Genomic DNA, 12,821 nt, shown 5'->3' on the forward strand with positions numbered 1-12,821 from the left:
CCAGGTTTTAAAGCAGAAGTTGAAACTAATGGCCCCAGCCAAATAAGAAACAGCATCCTGAGCTGTTAGACCTGGAGAAGGAGGAAACAGTGAGAAGTGAAAATATCAGAGATATATGCAGCAATACCAGACCCTGTGCCCTCTTTATACTGTAGATTTTGACCTATTAATGAGATGTGAAAGTATTTAATGAGTCATACCCAGCATTTTTTAATGAAAAAGAAGTTAGAATGGAAAATATCAGATATACATATCATGTATTAGGTGATTGTGTAAAATATATTCCTTACTGTGGATGTAGGGAAAAAGTTGAAAAGGTACTGCTCTGGAAAATACTGCCAAATAGAGGCTGCTAAAATTAGAAATACCCAAAGAGTTGTGAAGGTTCCGGCCAGTTCCAAATCAGAACTTGAAAATAAAGAGAACCAAGTAGAATAAATGCATTGAGCAAGATCCAAAAATATACTCAACCTTCATTTTACTTGTATTCATACAAATTGTGTTCTTCCTTCTGTACTCTCCCACTGGTATATTCCATCAGGAATAGCCCTGAAGGTAGCTTTAAAGCTGCCATTTTGAGCAGGCCTGTGTACAGTTCCTAATATCTGATAAACAATTTTCTTTACTACAATTACCATACTCAGAGAAATAAGCCCAGCATCAGCCAGTGTCAAACACACACCTGCCAAGTGTTGACTTTTACAAAAGGCACAATACATCATTTGCTCCTAGAGTATTCAACCCTAACAATTACTTTGTTAAATAAGAGTTCTTGAAATAAGGAAATTTTTACTATTTTCAGAGGATTGCATGGGAGTTCCTGAGTAAGGTTATTTTTATAACCTTAATAACAACCATCTCCAAAGAGATGGTTATTCCCAGAAGAATCAAGAAAAGGGCAGTCAAGTACATCTATTTTTGAGAAGAAATGTTACTGGAAAATAATGTATCTAATGAGGACTATAAACATGTGAGACTGGTGCTGGATGCAGTGGTTCACGCCTGTAATCCCAGCACTTTGGAAGGCCAAGGCGGGCAGATCATTTGAGGTCAGGAGTTCAAGACCAGCCTGGCCGACATGGTGAAACCCCATCTCTACTAAAAATACAAAAATTAGCCTGGCATCATGGAGGGCACCTGTAGTCCCAGCTACTCAGGAGGCTGAGGCGGGAGAATTGCTTGAACCCAGGAGACAGAGGCTGCAGTGAACCGAGATCGTGCCACTGTACTCCAGCCTGGGTGACAGAGCAAGACTGTCTCAAAAAAAAAAAAAAAAAAAAAAACCACGTAAGACCGTTGTTATACCAAATCCTCCCTACCTTGATTCCTGGAGTTTGAAGCTAATCTGGAGACTATATTAATATAACTGTCCCATTTCCTGCGTTACCATCAACACTGCTTCTTAAAACCACTGAATTACATCTATCATGTTTTTCTTTCATTAAAAGTGTCCTCCTCCAGCAGAAGTAATAAGTCAGGTTCCTTTCTCTAACCATGGCACTCAGGACCATTCCACTGAAATTATCCAGCCTTGCAGTAAAGGAGTGAAAGTCTAATAATGTCCCTTTAAGTATACTACCCTGGTGTATATCTTCTCCTACATGTATTAGATGAGAGGTCACAGGCACTTCACAGGAGTATGTAAGGTGGTTCACTGAAGAATGATGACATAGCACCTGAACCCCCTGCAGAAGACATTCTTGTTCAGGCTGCTTGGGAGACAACACACAATGAAATGATAAGAGATTATTTTATTAAGTTGGTGCAAAAGTAACTGTGGTTTTTACCATTATATAAAGCAGTCTGTCAAGTGCAAAATGGCAAAGTGCAGACTGAATGCTACAGTAAGGAAACAGCAGTCACCAGGATGAGGAGAGGTTAAATCACAGGAAGATTCTCAGACCTGGCTTTTGACCTGGCTTTAAAGAATAGGAATTCTAAAATTGAGATCAGATATACATTAGGAACACCTGTGTAGAAGCAGAATATTATACATCCCATATTCCCTTTCCAAAATCTAGTTTCCTATTTTGCAGTCAAGTGACTGGGTCCTGCTCCTTCTAATTCAGTTCTAACAAATGAAATCTCATCTTAGGCTTTGGAAACTGTCTTCAATTAGCAGCTCAAGTAACAAAAGGAACTCTGGGTAGCTAAGATGAATAAATTTTAGAGAGAAAGCTGCAGAGACAGGAAAACTTTTACTATAACCTAATCATGTTCTGTATTTAGTGGTGATAAAATTATACTAGAAGTCTATTTTTTACAAGCACTTTTTGAGACACCTGGACCTTGAAAGTTTAATATGCATCCTGTAAATATAATCACAGGTCTTTCATGCCATTTGATCATGGGGAAAGAATTCAAATTAACCTTTTGGCATCTGAATTTGAATTTCAGAAGATAAAGACCACAGCTAAAAAGCCCTTAGAATTATCTTTTTCTCCTTTGTGCACAAAAGGAAATAAATCAATGACTATGCCTCAGTTGCCCTACCTGCAAAATAAGGATGATAACAGTCCAAATTATTGTGTAAAAGATACAATAACATGTATTTTTAAGTTACTTAGCACAGTGCCTGATACTAAAAATGTGTTATAAGTGATAGCCATTGTTATATCCACACATGAAAAGACAGGGCAAAGCAAGGAATGTGGGAAGAAGTGAGTGAGTGTTAAGCAGTACAAAGATTAAGACAACGTAAGACCAGAGTTGCCACAGGTTTAAGAGCAGAATTTTGCAGAGGCAAAGAAGATCAACACTATCAAATATGGTGAAGAAGAGAGATGGGCAGGAATGTGAGAATATTATAGCAACTCCAGCAGTAGCCACACTGGAAAGGGTAGAAAACTACCAAGAGAATTTCAATGGGCAGCCAAGCTCAAACTTAGAAAATAATGAAAAAAGACCAGAAGGAATTATCCCCATGTGAGTACCTGTCCCCCTTGAGCCCTTTTTCCTATTTGCAGAGAGTTTTCTGTAGTGTTTTTAAAGCTCAATTTGAAAGAGCCCTTGGCATGTTTAAAGATAGAAAAAGGTGGCCGGGCGTGGTGGCTCACACCTGTAATCCCAGCACTTTGGGAGGCTGAGGTGGGCAGATCACGAGGTCAGGAGATTGAGACCATCCTGGCTAACATGGTGAAACCCCGTCTCTACTAAAAATACAAAAACAAAATTAGCCGGGTGTGGTGGTGGGTGCCTGTAGTCCCAGCTACTTGGGAGGCTGAGGCCGGAGAACAGTGTGAACCCGGGACACAGAGCTTGCAGTGAGCCGAGATCGTTCCACTGTACTCCAGCCTGGGCGACAGAGCGAGACTCTATCTCAAAAAAAAAAAGATAGAAAAAGGTGAAGAGCAGATATTACCATTTCCTAGGAATTTCCTCTTCCTGCAACTACCAGGGTTATAACCTGGCCTTACTGCATAATCCTAAGGAGGCCAAACCTAGTTTTCCCCCTAGCAAGGTTGCCAGATTTCACTGGATGCTGCTCTTTACCACAGGCTGTTTGGCTGGCTGGCGTACCATGAACCTGAGCAGCACCTGGAAAGCTGTCACTACCAAGACCAGGAAGTTCCATAAAAGGATAAACTTTCAGTGGTGCCTGACTCAAAATGTGATACTGTATTTTCAATAAGATAGAGGTGGGGTACTTGGTGTTTATCTCGTAATGTCTTTTAATGACACATTTCAGTCATCACAGCTGAAAGTGATTCTGCATCTTGTACCAATTTGAAATTAAATACTACTCTTGGAAAAATGTATTAAAAACATGCCACCCCACTTTCAGCAACAGCTTTCTGAGCCATACAGGATAAGCTGCTTCTGCATTTCTTTCCAGAGGTGTGAGTAATACCAAATTCAAGTTCATCCAGCTGTAAAAATGCTAAGATGAGAACTTCATGTTGAGGAAGGAAGTTTTAAAATTTAAAAGGCATGACTGCACCAGGCCACATAACAGTTTGTTAAAATGAGAGAAGTAAATGAATGAGATAATACATGAAAGAAGTATTTCCAGCTAGTTTCACTGGATTCTGTTTCTAGGGAGAGAAATCAAATGAAAAATGAACATGTTACAATGCACATGCACTCTCTTCTATTCCTGCTACTCCTGACAACATTCTATTTGGTTAAAATAGCTAAGTCTTTCTCTCAAAATATAAATATATTTTTATATTTATGTATACATGCACATATACAGTCACCTTTTGGTATCTGTGGGAACTATGCAAATATGTTTTGGTTTAGAATGTTCTGAAAAAATGAGTTAGTGAGTATATTTTTTCCCTAAGACTGAGCTGTTAGGATAGTTTAGTTTCTACTATTACTAAATGTTGTCTTCTCTAAGCAAGATAATATACTTTAGCCTATTCAGATTAAGCTTTATTTCTCTGAGTTTGTACAACCAATAGGAGGGAAACCTCCACTTCTCTTGTGCATCCAAGAGGTAGAAGTGAGCCCATCAACCAGACAGGAGCAGACTGCTTCAGATGGATAAAAAATTGGGTGAGCAAAGAGAGAGAGATGGGAAGCACAATTCAGATGGGACGGCAGATCAGAACACTCCAGCCACTGTAAGAACAAGAAGCCTTGATAATGCAATGGCATGTCCTCCTGCTTGGTGATGTTTTCACAACAGTCTGAGACACTCTGACTTTCTCTACATGGGGGCCTTGATGGAGACTCAGAGTAGTCACTGACATCAAATCTGCTACCAAGTGCATCCATTCAAGAGAGAATATACTGTTGGGAGATTGGAGGGTAGAGAAAATTGATGGTACTTCCTTTCTAATCCACTGAATGCAAGGTATGGGGCCTATTTTCCTCTTTTTGAATATCTAAATGAGTAGGCAAACTTTCTACAAAGGGCTAGATAGTAAATATTTTAGGCTTTAAAGGTCATATAGTCTCTTGCAACTGTTCACCTTTGCTGCAACTGCTCACCTTTGCTGCCACAGCATGACAGTGACAATAAACAATATTGTAAATGAATGTGGATAGTTGTGTTCTAATAAAACTTTGTTTACAAAAATAAGCAACAGGAGAATTTGACCAGCATGGCACAGTTTTTATTTTCTTTTCTTTCCTTTTTCTTTCTTTTTTTTCTTTTTCTTTTTTTTTTTTTTTTTTTTTTTTTTGAGACATAGTCTTGTTCTGCTGACGAGGCTGGAGTGCAGTGGCGCAATCTAGGCTCACTGCAGCCTCCACCTCCCAGGTTCAAGCAGTTCTGGTTCTCAGCCTCCCAAGAAGCTGGGATTACAGGGATGCATCACCACGCTCTACAGATTTTTGTATTTTTAGTTTCGCCATGTTGGCCAGACTGGTCTCGAACTCCTGGCCTCAAGCAACCCGCCTTCCCCAGCCTTCCAAAGTGCTGGGATTACAGGTGTGAGCCACCATGCCTGGCCATAGTTTCTACACCAAAACTAAATAATAGCTCCATGTGGGCGAGTTAAACAAGATCAAATTAAACTATTTCCCTAACTTGTAATACCTCTAGCTGATGCATGGACCATCCAACCATCCAGACCCACTCCATATAGAAAAATACTTACAAAATCTAATGCAATCCTATTACGCAACCACACAGATGAATATGAGACAGGAATAGGAATTAAAACATACTAATTTATAGCTTCTTAAAGTTGATCTAATAATGCTTAAATGTAAAGTTTGTCCTGTCTTTCCTATCAGACATACATTTTCTACACAGTCACCTATTTGTAAGATGCACATACCACGTGTTTCACAGTATGCCTGCAAGATGCAGACCTGGTAACAGCAATGGTCCAGGCATTATATGGTATTTTATTTATGACCCTAAGATGGCACCAAATTGTCACTTGTCAACTAAAGTGCACTTTGGTATACTTATCAGAGAAAACTTTAATAGAAAGTTCTTTAATGTAGTTGAGAAGATTAGTAATTTTTTTTAAAACTGTATTAAAAGGCACATTTTCAAAAGCTACAAATCCAGAGCCTAAAAATGGATCTCTGGAATTTATATAGAACAATTTGCTCAGTTTCTGGCATCGAGTGCTCATAACAATGAGATGTGGTTTCTACTCAACAGGGTTACTAAGTAGAGCAATGCAACTATTGCTTAAGAAATAATGATTCTGGGGCACCCTTGGGTTAAATAGGAAAAGTTCTGTCAGGCCTAACAGCCATGAAGCCACCACAGAAATATGGGCCTTTGTCAGTATATTTGTCAGTTTGGCCAGATTTGAGTAAAACAGGATAGGAATAGCAAAATCAGCTGTGTACCATGACCTGCAAATGAAACACCATCTACCTGGAGCAGCTGTGCAAGCACAGGCTGTTACATCATATATGCTCACGTGTACATGAGAACACCAGCAGATTTACATTAGAAAAGGATTTCTAAGGATAAAAACTAATGGCTCAAATAATTGTTTTCACTTTTCTCCCCAAACTTTGACACTTAATTTTGAATGAAAGAGATTACCAAATTTCTATTTAGATTTATCAACAAGTGTTTTCAACTTAAATTTTTAACGCTTTCTAAAACATAAAATCCCACAATTTTATATGCAAACTTATTGATACATTTAAAGAGTGTTTACAAGAAATTAGGCTGGGTGTGATGGCTCACGCTTATAATCCCAGCACTTTGAGAGGCCAAAGCGGGCAGATTGCTTGAGCCCAGGAGTTTGAGACCAGCCTGGGCAACATGGCAAAACCTAATCTCTACAAAAAAAAAATACACAAAATTAGCTAGGTATGGTGGCATGAGCCTGCAGTCCCAGCTCCTTGAGAGGCTGAGATAGGAGGATCACTTGAGCCCAGGATGTCCAGGCTGCAGTGAGCCATGATCACACTACAGAGCAACACCCTGCCTCAAACAAAAAAAAGTGTACAAGAAACTGTACTACACACACACAAATAGAAATCTGGAAAGGTTATTCTTGTTGGCGTTTCACTGGGCTCTGAAGTAGAGGTAAAAGCTCTGATTCTCAACATTGGGACAGAGAGAAAAGAATTTCAACTTAAAGTAACACTGTCCAAAATGATCTGGAAGTGGACTGTATTGGAGCACTGTGTAGGATATGAGGCTAGAAAGGCCCAAAGAATTACGAGTAAAATTTAAAAAAATAAACAGGCCAAGCGTGGTGGCTCATGCCCGTAATCCCAGCACTTTGGGAGGCTGAGGTGCGTGGATCACCTGAGGTCAGGAATTCAAGACCAGCCTGACCAACATGGTAAAACCCTGTCTCTACTAAATATGCAAAAATTAGCTGGGCATGGTGGCACAGGCCTGTAATCCTAGCTACTCGGGAGGCTGAGGCAGGAGAATCACTTGAACTCAGGAAGCAAAGGCTGCAGTGAGCCAAGATCGCACCACTGTACTCCAGCCTGGGCAACAGAGCAAGACTCCTTCTCAAAAAACAAACAAATGAAAAACCAACATTGTTTTCTACTCTTCTGCCATAATTACTCATTCAGAGTAAGTAGCTGTTTTCTAATGGTAATGTTATTTACTCATTGGGGTTTCCTTACGTGGCATACCTTAAGCTATGTGGTACGCCACGTAAACAGACACACACATACACACACACACTCTCACCTCTTAGAAAGTGTCTTACTACAAGTATCAAAAAAAGTGCTACCAGTAATTCAGATCAGTGTTTTCCAGTCAGTAACCTTAATAACAGATTCCCTATTAACATTCAACAACAAAGGAGACTGAAATATTCTTATCTTGTCCTTCTGCATTTTGAATTTACACAACTGTTTGCTGATTAATAACTATGCTAAAGGAAAGTTTTTAAAGAAAATCTTATTCTGTCAAAGCTGAGTTTACTTTCACTTATTGCTTAATTTAACAACAACAACAAAAAATGGACACTTGTTTTTCTACTAGCTTATAATTAGTCATTCATAGCTTTGATTAACACATCCAGCTGGGAAATCTCAAAGACACCACAAGCTTTACATTTCAGATGGACCTGTGTCCCACTAAACCCTGCTTAGCTTAGGTTCTTCTGCTAATAGCTCTACTATTCAAGCCAAAGGCCACAGACTAGTATCTTTTCCATTTTCCTTTTCTCCTGTCCAGTCATGTCAATGCTATCTCTCAGAAGATACAAATTCAAGGCTGGGCACAGTGGTTCACACCTAATCCCAGCATTTGGGAGCCCAAGGCTGGTGGATCACCTGAGCTTAGGAGTTCGAGACCAGCCTGGGTAACATAGTGAAACCCTGCCTCTACCAAAAATACAAAAAAATTAGCCAGACATGGTGGTGTGCACCTGTAATCCCAGATACGCAGGAGGCTGAGGTGAGAGGATCGCTTGATCCTGGGAGGTAGAAGTTGCAGTGAGCCGAGATCACACCACTGTACTCCAACCTGGGGGACAGAGTGAGACCCTGCCTCAAAAAAAAAAAAAAAAAAGACAATTCAAATTCCATGCCTTTCTTTCCATCCTGACTGCCACAGCTCAATTATCCCTTTACTCCTTAAGCTTCCTTGATTTTCTAATTGGTCTCTCTATTTCAGTCTTCACAACTGACCCACTGTGCTTCCATCAGCATGTTAGGATACAAAAATCCAAACTCACATCAAACTCTTGAAATGCCCTGGCATGCTATCAGACAAATCAAATGTCTCTGCTTTCAGCATTAGGCTCCTGCCTCTCTCTCCAACCCTTCACACTGTACCTCCTGCCTTAACAGTGTCAAACTCATTGTGGTTTTCACAGATTCCTTATAGCCCCTACCACCACCTCTGCAGAGGCTTTGCTGTTTGGCTGCAATGTCCTACTGCTTCTCAGCTGGAGTTTCCCAACTTAAAATTTGATTCAGTTGTCATTAGTTCTAGGAAATTTCTATGACAAATTTCTTTGAGGATCCCATGAAGTTATTTCTCTCCTTCAGCTACTGTAGCATTCTGGACAGCATTTACCACTCTACTGGATATATTTCACATTGGTCTCCAGAACTGACCGAAAACTTCCTGAAGGCATGATACTACTTTTTCTTTTTAAATCTAAACCTCCAACGTTTATGGACAATTGTATCTACATTAATACCAGGGACTGGTTAACCATTACCCATTATTAACGATAACCAACTCTTGACAACCAAAACCCAAAACAATGTCATTAATTAAGAGTTAATAGTTCAAGTGGTAACTGAGCTCAAGGAAACTTAACCACCAGAGTGATCTGTCTGTCCAGTCACGTACTAGTTAAGGATGAACATCCATACCACGTTTTAGTATGCAAATCAGCTGCTGTTTGGATTGCAGGAGCTCAGTCTTAAAAAGCACTTCAAAGATTTTCAAATGCCAATGTCAAGGAAATATCTAGTGAAAAGTGCACTGGATTCATTTTAATCTATGTGTATTTTTAAAGTAAATGGGCAAAGATCCCTATTTACTTTCTTGAAACAGCTTATTAGCAGTTATATCCCCTGCTATCTGTGTTCATGGGCTCCTATAGGGCAGGGATGCCATTATCGTTCTACGTCTAGCACACTCCAGGTACTAAAAAAATGTAATGAAAAGATAACCAGTTCGTCATCTAACTTCATGGGTGAGTCATATGCGGAAGTGAATTGCCAAGTGACAGAGGCAGAACGCAAGGTAAAGTTAATTAAGTTTCCTAAATATTATGTTTATTGTTTGCCTCCAATTCATTTCAGTGAGAAACTATTTTTAAGTGTGACTAATACTTACTTTACCTATATAGTATATCAATGAGACCAAAACTTAAGTGATCTCAAAAAGACTACCAATGTAAAATACATACCCTACATGGGCATGGCAGGTAAATAATGTGTCTTATTCTTGTGAGGGTGTTACTGCTATATACATAAAGCCTGTATCCTGAGAGGGGAGGGTCTTTGGGTTTCATGGTTTCACTTTTGTTTCATCTCTGGGTCATGCAATGTCCAGCACAAATGTGACACAACATGTTCAGCCTTGTTCTGTGTGGCCAGTTTTGATCATTTCAGAACTGTTTACCTAATCAGTGAATTATTTTAAGTTCTTTTCTTTTCTTCCCTGATGTTTAGCCATTATGGGGCCAAATAACTCCATAAGGTAGTCTAACAGGGAAAAACATCAAGTAAGTTAGTATTCTTAGGGACTCTAGCAAGTCCTAGGATTAGGAAATGGGGTAAAAATTTAAAATTTAGATACCAGCCCATTTAAATCATCCATGTCAACCTGGATTAATATATTATGGAAAATTGCAATCTGGATCTGTACTGTACATTCAACTTCTTTTTAAATCATAGATTCTGTGTACTATGCATTCTCCAGCATCCATATGGATAATTTTAATTTCTGTATCTTCAGCATCCATATGGATAATTTTAATGCTAATAGTCCCCACTGGGATGTCATTAATTTAAGAAATCATTTTTATTTTTATAGTACAAAGCAAATGAATGTATAGGCACATTTATTTCAATCAAGTCATAATCTGAACCTAAAATGCAAAGCAAAAGATTAACGTGCATTTAATACGTATTTCAAGTCCTTGTAACAGAGAATAAAAATCATTACAAAATTAAGGTATGAGACATCAAGTCACTAATGATAGAGTTGATTAGACAATGGCTTCCATGTTCCCTCTAACGACATGGAACAACGTACATTTGACAATTCAGCCTTAAAGGGTTAAGTAGAATAAACTGCAGCCAGCTCCTTAACTCAACTGCCTCAGTAACAAGGACTCAAAGAATATATATTTTCCCTATCAATGACAATATTTCAGTGCTAACACTTGCAGTTTAATATTGGATAAAAGCTAAGGAGTGGTTCATCCTGACAGATTATAAAAGACAAAACTTATTAGCTTCAAGAAGGATTAAACCTGTAAGAATTGGGACCAATTTTTGTTTACAGATAGAAATATTCAACAGAAAAACAAATTTCTAATTTTAAATTTCTGGCCCACATACTCAAAACAAATGACCCATACCTCATCAAGCTTTTATGAAAACTGATGGCATTACACACAAAATCCACCTATTTCCCTAGCATGCCCAATGAAACAAAAAGAAGGTACAGAACATATGATGAAAGTAGAAGAGATATACTCAGGTTTGTGCTAACATCTAGGCCAAAGAAGCTTCAGATGCACAGAGCAAGGCCAGCAAAGAATCTTCCACATATACTCTGGTTCATTAACCATTTGTCTGGGGGGTTTGGGGACTTTTTATTCTAAGTCTAGTAGCCTATACTTCCTAAGAAATATGATTAAAAACATACATAACAGTAAAAATAATAGAATTACTTAGCTGAGGTATTTGGATTTATATTTAGATGACAAAATGATATTTGACAAAGTATATAGTTATCTTTAACTCAAAAAGGAAGACATGTTAATATAATTTATTATAAACTTCAACCCAATCAGTCTTAAATGTTTTTGACTCTATGACTAAGTGTTAATTATGGACACTGTTACCCTAGAATACCACTTGATAGCCCTGCATTAATTCTGCCAAACCAAAGACATACCTTTTTAAAATAAAAATAAAGCAACCATTTACACTTACTAAGAAAAACAAAAATTTACTTCAAATTGTAGTATAGGCTTTTCAATCACAAAAAGAAAGAAAAGAACAGTGATCTGACAGTGGTCACATCCTGTGCAAAAAACTTGATACAAAAATGGCAGCACATGGTATCTGAGCTGCTTACATTACAGGAAAAAGGAAATACAGTAGCTGAAATATGGCACTCCTGGGAATCAACTTCTAAACCAAATAGAATGCCTTTGAAATGATTAAATTTATTTGTGTATTAGTAACAAAGCCCCACCACCATAAATAGTACAATATTTAAAAATAAAAAAAATATATCTATCTAAGATAGATAGTGTATTTGTACTGTTAGACTTCTTTAAGTGCAGAAGGTGGTTCAGGTTTTGCCTTTTTAATTAAATAACTGACCATATGCTTTATAAAGTTTCACTCAATCACAAAAGCCAATTTAAATCAAGGAATATGATATCAAAGTTGCATAATTTCATTTGGGACTGCCAGCAGGTTAAAGTCTTAAGTCTTTAATATTAATGTTCATTTTTAGTCAATGAATAGTTAAAAAGTTCTCAAATCTTCATATCCTCTTGAACTTGCCCTTCTAAATGATCCTCAGACTGCAATTCCTAGTTTGCAAATAAAATAATGCAATATGCATCATACTTCAAGAAAAGATGATGATGTCGAACTAACATGCTTCTGGATCTTTTCCCTGCTCCTTTCAACCTTCTTTATAATTTCTGCCACTATGCACACTGATGAGGTGAGACCCAAAAGAAACAACAGATCTGCAAGAGAAAATAAGTTGGGTTTTACATTTCTTTGAAACTTACAGTTGCAAAGCTTAATAGCTTACATTTTTCTAGCATTTTAACACAACTTTTTTGTTGTTGTTGTTCTGAGGTGAAGTCTTGCTCTGCTGCCCAGGCTGGAATGCAGTGGCGTGATCTCAGCTCACTGCAACCTCTGCCTCCTGGGTTCAAGCCATTCGCCTGCCTCAGCCTCCCAAGTGGCTGGGATTACAGGCATGTGCCATCATACCCGGCTAACTTTTGTATTTTTAGTAGAGATGGGGTTTCACCATTTTGGACAGGCTGGTCTTGAAGTCCTGACCTCAAGTGATCTGCCTGCCTCGGCCTCCCAAAGTACTGGGATTACTGGTGTGAGCCATGGCGCCTGGCCACCACAGCTTTCAAATACATTATTTCACAACTATTCCATAAGGCAGGCACAATCACCCTCAGTTAAAAATAATAAAAGAAAAAAAGATATTAAATGACTTATCCAAAGTCATATAACTAGGAAAGGCA

General features: G+C 38.4%; 1 protein-coding gene across 2 annotated transcripts in view; it reads right to left on the bottom strand.

Moving 5' to 3' along the window:
- Positions 1 to 10,407: 10,407 nt before the first annotated feature.
- Positions 10,408 to 12,821, bottom strand: part of ATP2C1 (ATPase secretory pathway Ca2+ transporting 1) — a 146,368-nt gene continuing 143,954 nt past the window's right edge. For both annotated transcript variants that reach the window (XM_032143745.3, XM_032143749.3), the window contains one exon: positions 10,408 to 12,299. In XM_032143745.3, the coding sequence (XP_031999636.2) occupies positions 12,169 to 12,299 (131 nt within the window). In that variant the 3' untranslated portion in view covers positions 10,408 to 12,168. The remainder of the gene's footprint in view (positions 12,300 to 12,821) is intronic.

This window comes from Hylobates moloch, unplaced genomic scaffold (genome assembly GCF_009828535.3).
Source record: "Hylobates moloch isolate HMO894 unplaced genomic scaffold, HMol_V3 SCAFFOLD_22, whole genome shotgun sequence".
Lineage (NCBI taxonomy): Eukaryota > Metazoa > Chordata > Mammalia > Primates > Hylobatidae > Hylobates > Hylobates moloch.